Below are 22,240 nucleotides of genomic sequence, written 5' to 3' on the forward strand. Positions count from 1 at the left end.
TAGACTCCGGTGCTTCATACCACTGTGTTCCAAAAAGGGAATACTTTTCTACTTATAAAGCAGGAGACTTTGGCACTATTAAAATGGGAAATAATAGTGTCTCGCAAGTGGTGGGAATCGGTGATATCTGCATAATGACAAGTGTCGGGTGCACATTAACACTTAAAAATGTGCGACATATTCCCGATCTTCGGTTGAACCTGTTGTCTGTGAGTGTACTGGACAAGGAAGGCTATCACCATCATACAGGTGACGATAATTGGAAACTCACCAAAGGGTCTTTGGTGGTGGCGAGAGGAAAATTATGTTGCTCGCTGTATAAGACGCACGCAATAATTTGTGCGGGTCAACTAAATACAGTTGAAGATGATGCTTCACCAAATTTGTGGCATAGGCGGCTGGCGCACGTTAGTGAGAAAGGGTTGAATATGTTGGCTAAGAAGTCCCTCATACCATTAGCCAAAGGTAAAATAAACCCTTGTGATTATTGTTTGTTTGGGAAGCAACATCGGGTCTCATTTCTGAAAAGCTCTAGAAGGAGAGACAATAAGTTGGAGTTGGTATACTCTGACGTATGTGGTCCCATGGAGGTAGAATCACTTGGAGGAAGTATGTATTTTCTTACCTTCATTGATGATTTCTCAAGAAAAACATGGATGTATTTGTTGCGCACAAAAGACCAAGTATTCAAGCACTTTCAGCAATTCCATGCTATTGTGGAAAGGGAGACTGGAGTGGCCTTGAAGTGTTTGCGCACGGATAATGGTGGTGAGTATATCTCTAAAGAGTTTAGAGATTATTGTAGTCAGCACGGTATCAGGCATGAAAAGACAGTTCCTAGTACACCTCAACACAACGGCGTTGCTGAACGGATGAATCGCACCATTATTGAGAGAGTCAGATCCATGCTCAAAATGGCCAACTTACCTAAGCCATTTTGGGGAGAAGCTGTCAATACTGCTGTCTACCTAATTAATCGACTACCTTCAGCACCATTGGATTTTTATATCCCGGAGAAGGTCTGGACAGGTAGAAATATTTTATACTCTCACTTGAGGATATTTGGATGCAAGGCATTTATGCATGTTCCGAAGGAACAGAGATCAAAGCTTGACGACAAGTCAGTTCCTTGCACTTTTGTTGGTTATGGAGACAAAGAGTTTGGCTACAGGTTGTGGGACCCAGTGAAAAAGAAAGTTGTCCGGAGCCGAGACGTAGTATTCCATGAGAATGATATCGTGGGAGATACAACTTGTGAAGAATCCACAAGTGATGGTGTTGTTGATATTACACCAGGAAGCATTCCTACAGAAGATGCCACAGGAGGAGGAATGCCAGAATCAGAACAAGAAGAAGAAGAAGAGCCAGTCACAGGGGATCAAGAGACAATTGTAGATGATAACAGTGATGCAGAGGGTGTTGAGCAGGGGGAGCCAGAGAACCCCATTCCACCAGAAGGAGTTGAACCTCAGTTAAGAAGGTCAACCAGAGAACGCCAACCATCTACAAGGTACCCTAGTTCTGATTACATTTTAATTTCTGATGAGGGGGAGCCAGAGAGCTTCCAAGATGTGCAATCTTACAAAGATAGAGATTGCTGGAGAAAGGCCATGCAAGAAGAGATGAATTCTTTGAAAAAGAATGACACGTATGAGCTAGTGAAACTTCCAAAAGGGAAGAGAACACTCAAGAACAAATGGGTGTACAAACTGAAGAAAGATGATGGCAACCTAGTGAGATACAAAGCTCGATTGGTCGTCAAAGGCTTTACTCAAAAGAAAGGTATTGACTTTGATGAGATTTTTTCACCAGTTGTGAAAATGAGTTCTATTCGAGTGGTGCTAGGTCTAGTAGCCAGTTTGAATCTTGAGTTGGAGCAGCTTGATGTAAATACCGCATTCTTGCATGGGGATCTAGAGGAAGAAATCTATATGGAACAACCAGAAGGTTTCAAGGTCAAGGGAAAAGAGGACATGGTTTGTCGCTTGAAGAAGAGCTTGTACGGGTTGAAACAAGCACCGCGACAGTGGTATAAAAAGTTTGATTCTTTCATGGTGAATCAAGACTACAAAAGGACAGATGCAGATCCTTGTGTATATGTTCATAAATTCCCTGATGGTAAATTTATCATCCTTCTCTTATAAGTTGATGATATGCTAATCGTTGGACCAGATGCACACATGATTAGCAAGTTAAAGAGTGATTTGTCAAAAGCATTTGACATGAAGGATTTGGGATCTGCAAGGCGAATTCTTGGAATGGAGATTATTCGAGACAGAAAGTCCTGCAGGTTATGGTTATCCCAAGAAAAATATATTGAACGAGTTCTAGAGAGGTTCAATATGAAGAATGTTAAACCAGTTAGCACTCCGCTTGCCGCTCACTTCAAGTTGAGTAAGAAATCCTACCCATCAACAGAGAAAGAAAAAGGAGATATGTCAAATGTTCCATATTCTTCAGCGGTCGGAAGTTTAATGTACGCAATGGTGTGTACAAGACCAGATATCGCTCATGCAGTTGGCGTTGTGAGCCGATTTCTGTCAAATCCTCAGAAGACACATTGGGAAGCAGTGAAGTGGATCTTCAGATACCTGAGAGGAACTTCAAATTTATGTTTAACTTTTGGAGGTGAAAAGTCTGCACTTGTTGGTTATACAGATGCAGATATGACCGGTGATCTTGATGAAAGAAAATCTACATCAGGATACCTATTTACATTCTCAGGGGGAGCTATTTCATGGCAGTCAAGATTGTAGAAATGCGTTTCATTATCAACGACTGAAGCAGAGTACGTTGCAGCAACAGAAGCAGGAAAGGAAATGCTTTGGTTAAAGCGATTCTTTCAAGAATTGGGTGTGCAACAGGAAGAATATATAGTTTATTGTGATAGTCAAAGTGTGTTAGACTTGACCAAAAATACTATGTATCATGCACGGACGAAGCACATTGATGTAAGATATCATTGGCTCAGACTTGCCATTGAAGAGAAGCAGTTTCAGTTGCGAAAGATCAACACAGACAGATTTGCTACAGATATATTAACAAAGGTCATTCCAAAGGAGAAGTTCGAGCTATGTGTCAAAGCAGCAGGGATGGAGAGTCCCACCATGTAGTCGGGAGGGGGAGAATTGTTGTGGGGTCCCTCCTACATGTGGGACCCACACAAGTTTGAAAGAAAGAAAAAAAAAAGGAAGATTCAAACGTGTGGGACCCACACACATTTGAGTGAAGAAAAAAAATAAAAGGAGAAAAACACGTGTTGTTTAAAGAAAAAAAAAATCAAAGGCAGTTGTACCTAAAAATGAAAATGGATGCGTTGATTGCGCAAACGCATCCATTAAGGCATCCACTTCTCCTATAAATAGGAGAAGTTTTCTTCAATTTAAACGTACAAAAACATAGAAGCAATATACACTATTAGGTGTAGAAAATTTTAGGAAAGGGTTCCTAAAATTGGGAAAGAGAGAAAATAGTGAGGAAATTATTTTTAGGGTGTTTTTGGGAAACACTTTGTGTGCCACTATTTTTGTAATCTCTTTTGTACCTACTATTTTTAGTAGAAGACTTATTCGGAGTTTTTGTCCCGTGGACGTAGCCCATAACAGTTGAAGGGTGAACCACGTAATTCTCAGTGTTCTTATTTTTCTGGCATTTACGGTAATTATTTAATTTTTTACCGTGATTATTATTTCTGGTGGATTCGATCGTCAATATTCAATATTTAATTATTGGAGGTATATGTGGTAAAAGTAATTTTATTTTACTTTTACCACCGGTATTTTTCCGCGGGCCTCACTCGGGATAAGTTATAATCCCAACAGTCAATTTGATCGGGTCAAATATTAGAAATAAAGGATTCGTATAGTTTACTTCCAACTAATTTGAGATTAAGGCTTAATTATTTATATTATTAATTAATTAATTAATTAATTAATACTTTTCCTCATTCAAAAATTGAAACAACAAACAAATTCTCAAAATATCACTGATACTCTCGAAATAGTGTACTCGCAGTGATAAAGAAATTGTTGGAATATATTAAGAAGTTAATGATCATTAACTCTTTTACTCTAGAGAGAGTCTTTGATCTTATATACAGAAATAAAGTTAGTTACATGAGCGATTTGGAGAGAGATATTAGGATGACTGTCTCCTAATATCAAGTTTAAATCTTTCATTAGCATTTTGTTTATTTTTACTTTGTTTCAAAAACTGAAAATACTCAAGATTTGACAGCAGGTGTTTATCAAGCATTTTTTTTTTTCTTTTTTGCTTCATTCAAAACTAGAGAATCAAGAAATGTTGAAGAAACCACAAACGTGAATGATAATATTTGAGCAAATTGTTTTTTTTTTTTTAAATTTTTTTTTGATTTGAAAATTTAGAAAGTAAATAAATGCAAGAAACAATCATAGATAGTGGGAGCATTTTTTTAATTTTCTCTTCATTACGAGACTTATTTTCACTAGCCCCTTGATTATAACACCTATTACTTAATCGTTTTTATATTTCAATTCGTCAATTAAAACTAGGGGTGAGCATCGGTTGGGTCGGGTCAAAATCCGATCCGAATATCCGAATCCAAAATGAGAGGGAATAGCTTCATCGATCCGACCCCTGTAAAAGTTCGGACCGCACCTGAATAACTCCTATAAAAATCGAGTCGGAATATTCAGGGCCCGTTTAATCTGATTTTCAATTAAATATTTTTTTATGGCTTGGATACTTTTTTAATATGGCTCTTACATAATCAAAATTTTTATTTAGATCCTACACAATTAAAAAAATTGTCTAAAAAATTAATTGTTGCTCAAACAATCATAATAAAAAATTATAAAATAATAATCAAACCATAATCAATATCAAACATTCGTAATGAAAAAATCATAAAACAATCAAATCATAAATTTTCATCTTCAAATCATAACCAAATCATAGCAAATTAAAAAATTCAAGTATTGAAAGTGGAATATTGAATTCTTACCCATTAATTTTCCATCTTTAAGATTGATTCTAAATAAGCACGTTTTTAGAACGTCAAATCTCATAGTACATAGTCACTGATCATCCAATTTGGTCCAACTCTACTAATTCCTCTACCTTCCTCGACTCCATCGATGATCAGAGACTAAACTCCTATGACTACTGTAAATAAAACCATCAATGCGTGTTTGGCTTAACCTTTTCTTATTTATTTTTTCTTTTTTTTTTCTTCATTAATTGGAGGATTACGACTCACTACCTACTTGAAGCATTATTCTTTGGCTTAACATTTACAAAAACTGAACATTTTTATCTCTAGCAAACCAACGACATTCTTTGACATAATCCTTGAGTTTGATAAATAGTTTTAATCGGAAATCTAATTCATTTTTCTGAATTTTTCTTGATTTAAATTTGATTAATGATTTAGCTTTTATTCATGTAGTTTATACATTTTTTACAATTTTCATTAAGTTGGAGAAATCTGGTATTAAATAAGATTTGTTGGAGTTGGATTCGAATAAACAAATTAGAAGTAAAAGATTTTTGAATAACAAAGTAACTCCATTATAATCTAATCTCAAATTTCAAATTCTTTTTATAGTGTTTATTGACTCATGCCTATAAAATAAAATTAGGAAAAAAAACTAAGAGATAAAGGATGAGAGGAATAAAAATAAAATTACAAAAAAATGCTAAATGATAAAGGATAGAAAAATATTGCTGAATATATAAATTCAACATGTTACAATTTCAACTTTGTAACACCCTGAACTTTATGAATGATCTATTTTACATTTGAATTTGCAAAATTTGATAACAACACACTTTTCACATTAACATTAATAATATTTAAGGTTTTTAGCTTTTATAAGCAAAATATTTATTTGATATTAGCATAGTCTTAGAAATAATAATTTTTATATTTTTTAACTTTTTAATAGGTATTTAATGATCTAACTTTGTAAGTTGAATTATTTAATAAAATGATTTTACAAATTGAAGTGTTTACTAGATGCAATTTTATAAGTTAAAGTGTTTGATGAGTCAAAACAAAAGTAGAGAGTGCCAAAATATTAAAGTGACAATGTTTAGGGGTGAAATTAAGTATTCACCCGAAGAAATCTATATAATATATAAAAACGGATCAGTTTATCTTAAATGGCAGTCAAGTGTAAATCTCTTAATTTATCAACTGTAAGGAGAATAGTTATTAGCACAATTGTAATGAGATTAGTTATTTTATATTTTCAGATAATACTTTTATCAAGATAATATATATTAGTTATATCTCCATCAATATAATACCATTAAATTAAATTAAAGTATATATAACCCAAGCCGTGCAATATCTATTAGTTACATCCCCAGATGATATATATTAGCAAGCAAACATACAATTTTGCTAATAATGATACTAATAATTTTATTAGCCATAAAATACTATTAAGTGATATTAATGTTTTCATTAATTATGGAAAAACAAAAGAAAATTATAAATTTTTATATGAAAAATATTAATAATATTATAAATTTTGTTAAATGATTGAAAATACTTTCTCCCTTCATAAATATAAATTTCTTAAAATTGTTACACATGATTAAAATCAATGATTTTATATTTTTAGACAGATAATCGAGAGTTAGTTGATTTTGATTTTTAACTAACCGAATTAGATTTATCTTTTAACAAAATCAAATGAAATAAATCAATTCGGTGTGATTCAATTATTCAATTGAAACCATAGTCTATGAAATCATTCATCAATAATTGAGAGTTAGGTTCTATGGAATCTAAACAACTGGAGGATAGAGTTTCATATGCTTGATTTTTTTATCACACGAGGGAAATTGTGATGAGAGGTTAGCTTCTTTTTCTTTTATCTTCTCATAATAATATTATATTTATGGAGTTGTAGTGCGTTTTGGTAGACCAATTTATCGAAATGGGAACCATTAGGGATTTGTTTTTGGTGATTTGAATTTGCTTTTTGTTCAAATTTGTAAAATTGATATTGAAGATGGAGTTGAAGACTTGCATGAATGCATTATGCATCACCTCCACATCGAGCATGTTATGCATTGTGCCTTATATGAAAGCTAAGTGTAAGTAGCACAATTTGTTATTGACAATATTTTAAATTTGCTTTTTGTTCAAATTTGTAGAATTGATATTGAAGATGGAGCCGAAGACTTGCATGAACGCATTATGCATCGCCTCCACGTCGAGCGTGTTATGCATTATGCTTTATACGAAAGCTAAGTGTAAGTAGCACAATTGTCATTTGATAGTATTTTGAATTTGCTTTTTGTTCGAATTTGTAAAATTGATAGTGGAGATGGAGTAGAAGACTTGCATAAATGAATGGATTATGCATCGCCTCCACGTCGAGCGTGTTATGCATTATGTCTTATATGAAAGCTAAGTGTAAGTAACACAATTTGTCACTTGATATTATTTTGGATTATAGAATGACAAATGTTAAAAAATGAAAAGAACAAAATTTCATACAAGTAACTTATTAGATGTGTGTATTAATGTGTCTTTTCATTCCTCAAGATGAATATTAAAAAATAGATATTAAAAATATATATACATATACATATATACTCTTATATATTATATAGACAAACAATCATTTATAATAAATTATAAATACTCCAACTAAAATCATATTTAAACTTTATTGTTGTATTAAATTTTTTATTTTTTAGTTGTGCATGTTGAAGAATCTATACATATTATGTATAAAAATTTATTTTTAAATATAATTTGAGTTATGTAAGTTAAAATTTAAAAATATCATAAACAGGTTAAGTGGATCATATATAGGTCAAAATGACCTACTTAACATGTTTATGATATTAGGCGGATTACACAGGTCGTATACGGGTCAACATGACCCATTTAATCTGTTTATGATATTAGGTGGGTTACACGTGTTGCTTTCGTGTCACCTATATAATTTTAGTGTCGTGTTCGTGTTGATAAATTTGACATGATTATTAAATGGATTGTATTCATTTTAACCTTAATCGTGTCACGTGTTAGATGAGTTCATATCGAATCTGACATGCCGATCCATTTTGACACTTCTAACAATTTTATTATTTTTGAATGATATTATAAAAATTATTTTATCCTTTAAAATTGCCCTACGCATTGCGACGGTTCTAACACTAATAAAGATAAAAATTAAGGCATTTAAAAAATTTTTGATAAAAAAAGAGGAACCAGAGCGAGAGGCACAAGAAAAACCAGTTTTTAATTGGAAATTGACTTTTTCTTCAGATAAAAAATGTCAGGTGACTTTTTCTTTTACATTTATTTTATTATTATTTAATTATATATCAGCATTTATCCCGCAATTGACTTGAAAGAATGGTAAAAGGATTTGTATGTTACTTCAATAGAAGTTGATGTATTTTAAGCGGAGATTGAAGTATGATGACAATTAAGCAATAGGTACTATAATTCAGGAACTATATGTTAAAATAAGCCCGGTTGAGCAATTGAAAAAGTAAACAACTACTCAAGAAACCATCTTTGCCATAAATAAACTAAACCAGAAGTTAAAAGAATTGAATCCATTTATATAAAATAATGGTGTCCAGTAGAAGTGCCAAAATCTTTCTTTAGAATCTATCTCATTATAAATATAAATTATGAAGATCACAGTACTTTATAATACCATTTTAATTTTTCATTTATGTCAGTAATATAATTCAATTTAATTTCATCATTTTAAAATTTATTATTCTAAACATGTAAATTGCGTTAAACCTTATAATTTCATCATTTACTCCAAATGACTTGTTAAAAGAATTGAATTTGATCAAATAAAGTACTAAAAAAATTAAAAATTAATGAAAAAATAAAGTGAAAGGGGAGATGAAGTCATAAAGTTACCTTGTAAATAGCATCCCAGGGAAGGCAACCTAAAAGGTCAACTAAGAATCGAGATTTCAAATACCTAGAAAAAGAAAATAAAATATTAGACAAACTAAAAATGGATTTATCTGGCTGAAAAATAATATTTTTAATTTTTAATTTTATAATTAATGATAAAATAATTTTTAAAAATAAAGTGAATCTTATAGTAGACAAATAAAAAGAGACGCATACCTAATGGCAATGAGATTCGGATTGTAGACCATACGGTAAGAGTGAAGGTCGCGATAAGCAACAAAGAAATGAACAACAATGTCTATAAGAAAAGCGATCTGACCAGCAATGTCCAGCAAGAAAAGGTTTTCTGGAAGTCCTCTAAAGAACCCAAACTCTAGCGGAGTGAAGAAGGATGAGTATATTGCCCATATCAGTATGAAATGTGTCCATGCGGTATACCACCTGCAATATCATCAACCTCGTTTTTCAAATTTCAACTCTTTTTGTATATATAAGTTGCAGTGAATTTATACATTTACCCGGAATAAATGAATTCTACAAAAATAAAAAGATGATTGCTAATATTTTATTCTTTTATCATATTATTAGTTTCTTTATGGACAGTGGATTTATTCTTTTCCTTTATCCCTCTTGGGATCAATGTATGTATGTTTTTCTGCTGGCTTATGGTTTAGTCTTAGTTTAATATAATATCATGTGCAAGCTTTGCCTTTTCCAATATATATAATTTTTGTATTTAAAAGTGAAACCAGAAATACATAGTTAAAGTAAAATTTTTAATAATCAACAACGAATTAGAGAATTAAAAAATTGGTTAGAACTTAATCCTAAATAGAGATGAGATGACATTTACCAGTTATCAGGAGGGATAATAAAGCGATTGGAGGTTGAAGCTGCTCTGCTGCTGCTGCTGCTTCCATCTCTAACAATCTCTCTTCCAATTCCACTAAGAGACTCATTTCTGAGCAGGCCCAAAATCCTTTTCAATGACGGTTTATTATTAGTTTTCACTTCATCTGATTCATCTCCTCTTCGACTTCTCTCTCCTTCCATCATCATCGTCGTCTCCCACCCAAGCAACTATGCTTTTCAGATTAGTGGGAGTTATAATAAATTATAAGCTAAAAGCCAAAGATACTTTTTATATATGACAAAAGAAAAAGAATATGTTGCCTTTTGACAATGGTGCGAGACATTTACATCTTTTCATATTCCATGAAATGTTGGAATTTTGCTACAGTATGACACGATTTGGTGCTCCCAAAAGAGATCTCTGTGCCTTTGCTAGCAAGAAACACAAAGACAATAATGGGGAACAAAAGCCATACACGTATTCCTAAATAATTGATCGTTTAAGCTGTTCAAAGCTTTTTATTTATTTATTTATTTATTTTTTAAAACGAATTCTAAAAAATTTACTGTTGATCCAACTGCTAGTTTATATTCAATATGATTGAAAATTAATTTTGAAATTTAAATTCAAATTTTAAAATTTGGTATACTAATTGTTACGTGTGAGGTACAAGTTGACTGGGGCTTAGCAAGCTAAAGACCAAATGGCTTGAAGAGAGGGTGACTAGATTATCATTTTGAGTGCGAGCAGGGGTACTTGTTATGGGTGTGCATGGGTGGGATGGAATGGGTCAGTGGATGAGTCTTACATTTCTCATTGCTCCTCTTGAGATAAAAATTACATAATTTTCAATCCCATATTAAAATATCGAATATAAAAAATGAAGTCTTAATCCCGTCCTAATAAATATATAGTCCAGAGATGAAAATTTGGGTCTATGGGATAGGATGGAATGAATTGAATCGGAAATCAATTAGATTTTTCCGGAGACTTACTAAATTATTTTTCGTCTAAATTACTATTTTCATCAATTATAATCAAACAAAATTCATTTATATAAATTTGAGTTAAAAAAAGAATAAATTCAATCATTGATGATCTACTATTAAAGTTATAATATAAGATTTTTAAATTAGTTATTATCTAGTTAATAAAAGCGTTAAATAAAATAAAATAAAATAATGCAAAAATTATATGTAATTTAACTTTACATGTATTTTATAAATTTTAACTCATCATTATTTTTGTCACCGTTGTCTTTAAGCTAATTTAAATTTGATACTTAATTTAATTCTGAATATCATTTGAAAAATAAAAAATGATAGCATTAAGCACACCTAATAATCTAATAATCAAATTAATTAAAGTCAATATTTTATCTTGTATTGATCAACCTTTCCATTTTCTGTTTAATAGAAAAAAATTATTTAAAAAGTCTTACTTAACACACATTGTGGAATAATAGAGGAAAAATCTGAGTTAAAAAATATGTTTAATTACTTATTTATTTTATATTTAACAAATGCATATTATTTTTTCACATCATTATTACTTTAGCAGTAATTGCTATCATAAACAAACTAAAAATAAAAAGGATGAGATGATTTTTATGAACATAATTTGAAATTTATAAAAAAAAGACAACTACAATTAAAAAAAAAAGGGATGAAAATTTCCAATTTTCGAGATAGAACGGAATGAGACAGGACTTGGGTCAGTACGCGTTGATTTTAATTAAAGAAATAGCCCCGTTCCATAATTACTTTCAGGAAGAAATTTGGGATAGATCTATTAAATTAATATCGGATTTTTTGGAATGAAAAATTTAGGATGATTTTCGAGAATGGGTCAGGATCCCACAATCTCATGTACACCCCTGGTACTTGTATTGTAAGCATTCCGATGCTTAAGTCAGAAAGAGTGTGATAGAGTTCTCAAAATAATCAAAGATTAATTATGTATACATATATGAATAACATTGGAGTCCTTCATATAAAGATTGAGAATACTCCTTATCAATGTATGGTTCGAGAATAATATTCTAGAAGCTGTCAGAGTGTAGGTACGTAGTCACAATTTGACTCCTAAAATATGATCCAAACCAGTTACAATTTGGACTTGCCTAGTAGTTTGGTCAAGGATTGAGCTATGGATGATAGTGTAGGTCACTATTTTTAGTATGGCTAGTAGAAGATGTTAAATCTTTAGAGTACATTATGAGGATTGCTTCCTTTAAAGTACAAACTTAGTTCCATCTATCACATTTAATGGTAAATAGAGTCATTTTTCAAGGGCGTTAAATTAGTTGTCAACATTATTGAAAATAATAGTTGGAGAGCTTAATGTGGACAAATAAAACTTTAAGACTTAATATATCATTTACGTTTCAAAAGGTTGGTACTATCTTTAAATTACTTGAAGTATTAATTTTAATTGTTAGTTCATTTAATGATATAGTTATTTCTCCCAATAGCGTTATTAAATTTGTTTGGGTTCGGAGACAAGTGAATCCGACGCTGAACTAAATCACTTCTATGTTTTCAATTATTTATGAAAGAAAATTGAATTGAATGAGTTGAATTGTAGTGTAATTGGTTGAACACATTGACCTAATCGACTCAGACATATTTTTTTGATATTTTTAATTATTTACAATTATACTATATAATTATTTTATATATTCTTAATATTTTTAAGACTCATGGATTGAATAATTAATGGGAATAAAGGCTAATTTAGTCTCTGAATTTATTTAGTAAGAGTAAAAAGGCCAGATTTGATTTTCTGGGCTAATTTAATCATTGAATTTGTTTAAAATAATTTTAAAAAATAGATTTAATATTTTAGGTCAATTTAACTATTGAATTTATTTAAAATGATTAAAAAAATAATATTTAACATTTTGAGTTAATTTAACCTCTAATTCTTCATTGTACTTATAATGTGAAAATCATTATATAGACCTTTATTAAAACTGTAGTCAGGATTGAGCTATCTAATTTATCAAAAAATTAATTAATTATAAAATATAAAAAAATGATATATGAAGTATATTGTATTTCTATTTACCTTGATCGATGGTTTTGAGTTTATAAATATGTATTAATTTGAATATCTTAAAATTGACTTCTATTTTTGAGTTATCGATTATGAAATCTATGTATTTTCCATGTTGAATAAATTAAAGGTATAATGCATATTTATAAATTTATTATATTACAAGAAATGTTGTCTTTATGGATTTTAAATTTATATTCATAAGCTTTGAAAAAGTTTAATCTGAGTGTGTTTAGTATACGACAAAAATGATAAAAAGTCAATTATATTAATTAAATCAATTACTAATTTGTAAAAATCAAAATAAGTTCAAGGGTTAAATCGACCTAAATAGTAAAGTTGAATCTTTTTAATTTTTTTATATGAATTCAAGGATTAAAATTGACCAAAAAAATCAAATCTGACCTTTTTAATCATACTAAATAAATTCGGAGACCAAATTGGCTTTATTCCTAATTAACTAACGTGATAGCTAAACCAATAACTACAGTATGAATGTCCGAAATGAGTTTAATGATCCTTCATAGAAGCTTGAAATAAGAGTAATATTGAATAGAATATCCTATGAAAATATGAATTGGATAATTTTGTTTAATAATGAATTTTAAAATAAGAAGATTTAGTCAAAGAAAAAATGAAAACAAAAAATGTGAACGTAGCTGGCGGGTAGAATATGGCCATTTTCGAATGCAACATAAAATAAGGAATTGACTTTATCAGTAAGAGAAATGGCCATGGAACCCCTAAGTATACGGTGTTTTGTACTTTCAACTAACACCTTGCCCGCATATTTAGTTTCTCATCTTTAAACAAATCAAGAGATTTAAATATTCTCACCAAAGCAAAAACAAAACAAAACAAAACAAAACAATATTGTCTTTTATTTTTGCACTTGAATACACAAAATCTTCGAATTAGTGTTATTATTAACTATTTATTTGGTGAAGATGTTGTATACAGAACAACAACAACATCCATTGACGATGATGAGTGTGGATTTGAAGAAAAATTTTGATCAGAGAAGAGAGCCTATAATCGAGGAAGAAAAGCTTGAAATTGTTGATTTGAGCAGCATGTTTTTGGACTCTCTCCCTAATCCTTCCCTAAACTTAGCCACCATTTGCAAACTTGATCTCTCCAATAACAATCTTCAGGTGAAGTTTTCTTTTGGTACTTTTATTAACTAACAATATTACTCTGCAGCATTCACTTGGTGCACATCAATTAATTTTTTATTTTATGAAATAATTTGAGCAGAGAATACCAGAATCTTTGGCAGCAAGATTGGTAAATGTGGTGGTGTTGGACGTGCACTCAAATCAGCTAAAATCCCTCCCCAACTCAATTGGATGTTTGTCAAAGCTCAAAGTACTAAATATTGCCGGCAACCTTCTCGCTTTTCTTCCCAGAACTATTGGAAATTGCAGGTACGCGGTGTCTGAGTTTTAAGCCAAGATGGAAGAAATCACTGAAATCTTCAAAAATTTCTTTCCCAGTAATGGCTTTAAACCGATATGTTACAGATGTTTAGAAGAACTGAATGCAAACTTCAACAAGCTAAGCCAGTTGCCAGACAGCATCGGATTTGAGCTGGTAAACCTGAAGAAACTAGCAGTGAACTCAAACAAGCTTGCTTCGCTGCCTGACTCAATAACACACCTCAGTTGTTTAAAGACTTTAGACGCACGTCTAAACAACCTAAGGGCGCTTCCTGAAGATCTTGAGAACCTAATGAGCCTCCAAGTTCTCAATATTAGCCAAAATTTCCAATACCTTGAAACCCTACCTTACTCTATTGGTCTCCTCATTTCTCTTGTTGAATTGGACATAAGTTACAATAGAATTACCTCTTTACCTGACTCTATTGGTTGCCTTAGGAAGCTACAAAAGCTTAGCGTTGAAGGGAACCCACTGGTTTCGCCACCAATGGAGGTCATAGAGGTTGGTTTGCTTACCGTTAAGGAGTACTTGAGCGACAAGATGATTAGAGGTAGGGGTGGATCGCAATGTTTTCAATTTAAAATTTCCATGCTGGATTTTAATTGCTATAAAATCGTCCAAGTTTGACTGAAATTACTACTTGGTTTATACTATTTGGAGAAATTACTGCAAAGTCCTTAATGCTAAGTTCTGTTAAATTACTAGTTGTTCTACCTAAAAAGTATATTTTTTGCCATTAAATATTTTGTAATGTCTAATTTTTAGTCATTACCATTTATTATATTGTTACTATTTAGTCCCTCAAATTTATTACTAAATTACTCTTTAATTCTCATTTAATGGCAAAAACGATGAAAAACTTAGTTTAGTCTTAGGGATTTGACAATAACTTTTCCAAATAGTAAAGATAAACTAGTAATTTTGGTAAAACCTCAATGATTTTATTGTAATTTTATCGATTATATTTCTTATTAAAACATCCACATTGGTCCCCAAAAGTCTTCTAAATTTTAAATTTTCTTTTAAATTTTATGCATATTTTCAAAAATATTCATATTGGCCAATTAATTTTGCTTTTAATTTTAATTCCTGGTTATAATTAAAATCCAATTCCCATTCCAATTGCAGGACACAAGGGCCCACAAAAGAAGAAGTCTTGGGTTGGTAAGCTGGTTCAGTACGGAACTTTCAATGGAATAGGAAACATCAGAAATCATTATAACAATGAAGAGAGGGAGGGGTTCATCATGGCTGAATATCGCTCCATTGACGGCCTTACTTCTCCAAGATACACAGCAGGGATGTTCTCACCTCGACGTCTCTTCTCCAACAAAAGAATTTTCACTAGATAATACTGGTATTTTTGTTAATGGATATCTATGCATTGCTGATGCACCTATATATGCTTATGTCTTGCAACTTCTTATGTGTATGAATAGCATTTTCATGTCCTATAAAGAAGGAAAGGAATGAGAGTTCTCAATTTTGAATCCTCTCAGCTGTAAAAATTGTCATCAATTTGATTAATGTTATTCAAACTACAGGGTTATCCTATTGTGCAGCCTACAATATTCTTTCGATCGTTGTGCCTATTATAAATTTTAAAAAAAAGAAAAAGAAATATGTACTTTTTGGCCTCGTAACTAATTTCATGTGTTTCTTAACATAGAAACTCCATTTCCCCCATACTCATATAACAAACAACTCTAAAATATTTGAAAAAAAAACTAAATTTTATGATATGTTAAGTTGATTCATAAATTGAGTCAAGGTTCAACTTTCTTTAACTTCTTTTGTTCCAAAATATAAGTTATTTTTGGGTGTTTATTTTGTCCTAAAATATAAGTCGTTTTGAGTATTTCAAGGAGTAAAAAATGATGTTTTTTCAATATTACCCTTATTTACATTAAATACAATCACTATCTTCACAAATAACTCTTGGTATAAGATAGAGGATAATTTAGTTATAATCTTTGATTATTTACATTAAATACAAAATATAAGGCTTTATCCTTGATTTTGTTATAATTAGGAAAATTAATTGCTTTCTTAATATCTGTGCAAAATCTTAAACAACTTATATTTTGGAACAGAAATAGCTATTTTCTGTGAAGAATTATGAAAAACGAGAAAAATCTAAAGTAAAACAAATAATTATGTCATGACCAGTTTCCCTATACCAAACTAGCACTAAGACTTGGTCAGACTTAAAGCCTCCAAAGCTTGTAATAAAGCTAACTACCCTAATTTACTACATAACATATATTTCCTCCGTTCTCTTTATTTAGAGAAAATTTCCTTTTTGGGTGTATTTTTTTATATAGAGAGTTTTACTCTAAATAGTAATTTTGAGATGAAAGCCAAGTTAAAAGGACTAAAAAGCCCTTAGAGTGTATGTGTTTGTTTTAAGATTGAAGTTCAACAATCAAGAAAAGTATCAGACATAAATATTCTCAACATTTAATACAAGTATATTTCAAGGGAAAAGTTATCAACTCACTTTTTCATTTCCTTTTAAAGTAATAGTGGTCATTTTCATAAATTTGGCTACAAAATTAAAGTTTTGATATTAAAAATCAAAATAATAGCCACATAAATACAGAGTTAACTCTTATTTGTATGTTTGATGAATATATGTCCACTTTTATCATTGTAAATTTGGTCACAATCGTTGATGTTAGGATCAAATATATGTTACACTCACTTAAGTTTTGCGAATGACTACTGTAACACCCTCCGCCCAGTCCCGTGAGACCCAACGACGAATGACACATTCGGTGTCGGAGACACCGTCTTAACTTAATATATAATAGATTATGAATTAGAAGTAATTGAGTAGTCACAAGTTTAGCAAGTAATATTTTTTTTTTTATAGCTAATCATTTCATTTTATTTTCATCTCTATCTTTTTTTTTTTTTTTTAAAAAATAGATTGGGAAAAATCCTACAGAAATACTGTAAGAATTTCCCCCTTTAAAAACTGAGCTCGCCAAACATGTGAATACAAAACACTCCCAATTAAACTTCAAACTCCCAACATCTCCAAATAATCATCATAACACAACAACACTTTCATATTTTCATAACTATATCAATCCTCAATAGCATTTTAATATTCATCAATTAATTGCATTCATTATATATATATATATATATATATATATATATATATATCAAGTCTTAATAAACTAATAATATCAGCTCTCTTCAAATATTTTATATTCAATCATTTAATGATAAAATCATACTTTCCTTATTCAAAATTCAAAGCACATACACCTTAAATACCTTTTTTTTTTTTTTTAACTCTAAACATATAAAAGTTATCAAAATAATCATACTTATGTCATGTATATATATATATAACATAACATAAAAAAAAAATAATTAAGTAAGCCTTACCACCCTAAAGTGGTTCGGCCTCTTAATGAAAACCAAGGGGAGGGATTTCCTTCTCCAATCAAGCATGCTAACATAGCTCTTATGCACCAAAGTATTCATTTCAATCCTCATCATGTATTATCTAAACCAATTCCACACTTTTTCTCGAAATTTTCAACAATTTTTCCCATTTATATCCATTTAAACATATCCACAATAACACTTTTCAAACTTGTCTTATTTTTTATCAAATAAATCCTAAAACATACAAATAATCAAGAGAAACTTCCTCACACCTGATTCTTACATATTTTTATCTAAATAAACCTATGTTTCAAGACATAGAAATTTTCCAGCATTAAAATAAACTTGACCTTTGCTGAGTTCTTAAGACATAACTTGAGTTATAGGTCTCCAAATTGAGTGAAGTTAAATTCACTGGAAAGAAAAGACAAAATGCTACAAATGTTATGACGGGATGATAGCCCAAATCAATTTGTAAGATGGTAAACAAAGGCTAGGAATACAGACCAACAGTCTAAACCTGATTCAACAGAACCAAATCCAAAGTTTATTAAATTCCTACTTATCCAAACACTCAAATTAAACCAATTCAAAACCAGGGAACTCTCAAGACACGGGGAAACAACTCTCATGTAGAACTCAGAACATAATCTTTCCATTATAGTGGTCAAAATGGGCACTCAATTCAAAGATGCATGTGGTCCGACATAACAGAGTCAGTTTGGGTTTTTCAGCCATAATTTGAGCTATATTTATCCAAATTGGACACAAGAGGATGAGTTGAAAAGCTAAGAAGTAGACCTACAACTTTCATGAAGAGCTCAGACACAAATGGAAAACAAAAAAGATCAAAAAGTAGTCCTTAATCTCACCCAATAACACATTTTCCCCAAATTCAGCTTGCTTTAACCATGAAAGAATATGAAAGACAAAGTTACATGGTATGGATTTCTACCATATACTAAATACTCATCAAACATCACCCAAGAGCATGTTATTGCAACCAAAGTTCAACAAATCAATCATTTCATACAAAATCCCAAAATACATATATGATAGCATAAATGCACAAAAACTGAATGGCTTTAATTTTGTCGGGGTCAACCTCAATCTCGTTAGGTCCTACAACAAAACCTAACAACTTCCCTTTCATTACTCCGAACACACACTTTTTGGGATTGAGTCTTAAGTTGTATTGCTTAACCCGTGCAAAGAACTTTTCTAGCATCTTCGTGTGTTCTTCCTGTGTTCTTGTCATGATCACCATATCATCCACATATACCTCCAATCCTTTATGGATCATATCATGAAATACTGTTGTAGCCGTTCTCTGATATGTTGCCCCGGCGTTCTTTAGTCCAAATGGCATCAGTCTATAGCAAAAAGTCCCAAAGTCAGTGGTGAAGGCAGTCTTGTGCTTGTCAACTAAGGCCATCAATATTTGGTTGTATCCGGAGAATTCGTCCATGATAGAATAACATCCCATTCCGGCAGCACTGTCAATCAAAACATCTATGTGTGGAAGTGGAAAGTCATCTTTAGGCGAGGCTTTGTTTAGGTCCCTGTAGTCAACACAAACTCTTATCCTCCCATCTTTCTTCAGCACAGGGACTATATTGGCTAGCCACTCCGGATAATGTACTACTTCTAAGAATCCTGCATCCAACTGTTTCTGGACCTTAGCCTTAATCTTGTCTTGCCATTTTGGTCTGACCCGTCTCCTCTTTTGCTTTACCGGCTTAATACTCAGGTCGGTAGGAATGAGGTGTTCTGCGATTGACCTGTCGATTCCTGGCATGTCGGCATAGCTCCAGGCAAATACCTCAGAATTCCTCTTGATGCATTCTTGGAGATCCTTTCTAAGTTCAGGCTTAAAGTCCAATCCGATTTCAATTATTTTGGGATCTTCGGTGGTGCTTAGGTTAAATGCAAAATGATGCAATGCATTTATGTCAAATATGCGCGTGGTATAATCAATGCCATGAACATGACAATCAGGAAAACAAGAAAACAAATAGTCAAAATTCACCTCCATTGATTGAAATAATAAAGGGAAACCATCCAAATCGTTCTCAAAACAATAATCAGAAAAACAAAAGATAGGATTAATAGCCTGTTCAATACATTCATCACAACTGTCTTTTATGGCTTGAATCACTTCATCAGCATCTGGAGCTTCCTTTGCTTCTGGGGCAGCTTCTCCTTTTGCCTCTCCATGCTCTGACATCTTCATCACCTTCCTCTCTGCTTCTTCAACATCTTCAGCTGCTAGTATTGACTGGAGGATCCTTGCCTTAGCCTTTTGCTCCTGCACCATTCTAGAAGCTTCGTCCCCAATCCCCAGGAAATCTTCAAATTCAGGTATCTTCTGTGACCATTCAGTGCCACTGCCTGTCTGAACCATACCGACCATGAACTGTGTGCCTTCAACCAACTGTTCGAAGGAAGGCTCAGGAGATTTGATCAGCTGCTCATCAAAATCTATCATGAAGATCTCAAGGCCATGATAGGTCTTTCCTCTACTTTGAAATTCCCCCGAAGCCTCTGGGACAAAGAAAATCTTGTTCAGACCGGGTTCTCTTATTGGAGACTGGACTTCATATTTTTCCTTCTTTCTACTCTCTAAATACCCCAGCCCACGTCGATCTTGCTGTCCATGTGATGATGACAGAGGTTCAAATCTTCCTTGTAAATCTCGGCCTAGTCCCTTGCCATATTGCCACTGCATCTTTTTCATAATTTTACGAGAAAAAGGACTCATCCTATTAACTGCACTTTTATTTTCATTAATTGTAGCATCACCAATCATGGCCACCTGAAAACCAGATAAAGGCACAACCGCCTCCAAAGCTTCTACAGCCGCCACATTCAAATCCTCTTGTGCATTAATAGTTACCACATTAGTACCCCAAGGAACCTTAACTTTTCTGTGCAAGGTGGAAGGGATTGCACCCAGAGGATGAAGCCATGGCCTTCCCAACAGTAGCACATAGTTAGCCAAAATATCCAGGACGACTACATCCACCCAACTTTCTATAGTCCCCGTCGAAATCTTTGCCCTAAAAGTTCCTTTAGCATTGCGCATGGTATTGTCATAGGCTTTCACTACCATGTTAGACGGCTCAAGTTCCGATTCCTCTATCTTGAATTTAGATAGTATTTTCAGTGGGCATACACACAAGGCCGACCCGTTATCCACCATCACATTGCGGGTTTCACGCCCATTAACAGCAACCTGGATGTACAGAGGCTTATAGTGGTTCCTTCCTTCCGGAGGAAGATCGGAATCAAAGAAGGTAATCTCACCGATCCTGCACTGTAACACATTGATCATATCCACGCTCTGGATTCTGGCAGGCACCCTAACAAATGTCATAGCCTCTAACAAAGATTCTCTATGCTCCTTTGAGGCTATCAGTAGATCCCACAGTGAGATGTCAGCCTTAGTCCTCTGTAGCTGACTCAATACTGAATTTGCTGTTACGCCGCTAGGTATTTTGTTTTGGCTGCTTTCGCCCACTTCAATAGTCTTCTTTTGCACCTTTTCCACTTCATCTTCCTTCTTCTTTTCCTTATAGGCTGTTCTTCACCCTTGTTTGTTGCCTTCTTTCCCATCCCATCGATGGTAACTCCTTTTCCTTTAGACTGAGCATTGTTGTCTGGGTTATACATACGACCACTTCTGGTTAAGCTCTGGATGCCAACTTCATTTACATCCTCATCACTGCTATAGTACCATTGATCCTCCTGATCAGCCAAACTTTTCTGAATCGCAAGTTGAATCTGCTCGTCTTCGCTTTCCTGTACTTCACCTACCTTAACTGTGATGCTCTTTTCAATTTCAATCTTCACAGGCCTCTTCTCTTCTTCCTCCTCACTGCTGCAATCATCCCAGATGTTCAGCATAGCACACATCTTTTCCTCCCACTCGGCTTCTGCCAATACCAGTTCTTCCGGCAGACCACTCCCAATTGCATTAACTGATCCACCCATTTGAGAGTTGTGGGATGGATAGTTGTACTGGTATTGTGGCAATAGATTATTCTTTGTGCTTGGCTTATTCCTTTCAGAAGGTTTGGTAATCTTTCCACTGTTTATCAGATCCTGAATGTCGTGCCTTAACTTGAAACAATCATCAGTAGAATGCCCCTTACACTGGTGGTAGTCGCAGTTCTGATCCATAAACCTACCCCGAACAGGTTTAGTTGGATTAACTGGCAGCTTGGAAAGCACTCCGTTCTTAATGCAGGATCTCATGACCGTGCTCAAAGGTCTACCCAGATCGGTGAACTCCCTTCTTACTTTCTCGTTAACAGCTCCCACCATGTTATTACTGCCTGACTGGTTCGGGGTACTGCTTCCGGCATTTCTATAAGTATAGGAGGACCGGTAGTTACCAAACCCTCTGCTCTTCTTCTTCTCATTCTTGTACAACTCTTCGATATTCAACCCAGCCCTTTGAACTAGAGCAAAATCATTGAGAGGTTGGGCCAGCATCCTGTCATTGAAGAAAGGTAACAGGCTTCTACTGAAAATCCTGATCAGTTCTTGGTCCTTTGGCCTTGTCTGGACCATGAACAGTTTTGTCCTCC

At 32.8% G+C, this 22,240-nt stretch overlaps 2 protein-coding genes across 3 annotated transcripts in view; one reads left to right on the plus strand and one right to left on the minus strand.

Moving 5' to 3' along the window:
• LOC105634638 (potassium channel SKOR) overlaps positions 1–10,043 on the minus strand; it is a 31,714-nt gene extending 21,671 nt beyond the window's left edge. The window contains exons 1-3 of one of the 2 annotated variants that reach the window (XM_089725128.1): positions 9,747–10,043; positions 9,110–9,334; positions 8,894–8,957 (exon numbers count right to left, since the gene is read on the minus strand). In XM_089725128.1, the coding sequence (XP_089581254.1) occupies positions 8,894–8,957; positions 9,110–9,334; positions 9,747–9,952 (495 nt within the window). In that variant the 5' untranslated portion in view covers positions 9,953–10,043. The remainder of the gene's footprint in view (positions 1–8,893; positions 8,958–9,109; positions 9,335–9,746) is intronic. The other variant, XM_089725127.1, reaches the window with a different exon arrangement.
• A 3,586-nt stretch (positions 10,044–13,629) lies between these two features.
• LOC149494253 (plant intracellular Ras-group-related LRR protein 6-like) lies at positions 13,630–15,797 on the plus strand. The gene is made up of 4 exons (XM_089725129.1): positions 13,630–13,957; positions 14,061–14,230; positions 14,327–14,793; positions 15,372–15,797. Exons 1-4 carry the CDS (start codon positions 13,751–13,753, stop codon positions 15,593–15,595), a joined length of 1,068 nt encoding a protein of 355 aa, XP_089581255.1. The 5' UTR covers positions 13,630–13,750; the 3' UTR covers positions 15,596–15,797.
• Positions 15,798–22,240: the final 6,443 nt, after the last annotated feature.

Source organism: Jatropha curcas, chromosome 8, assembly GCF_041381405.1.
Source record: "Jatropha curcas cultivar XTBG-Jc1 chromosome 8, XTBG_Jcur_1.0, whole genome shotgun sequence".
NCBI classification, from domain to species: Eukaryota; Viridiplantae; Streptophyta; class Magnoliopsida; order Malpighiales; family Euphorbiaceae; genus Jatropha; species Jatropha curcas.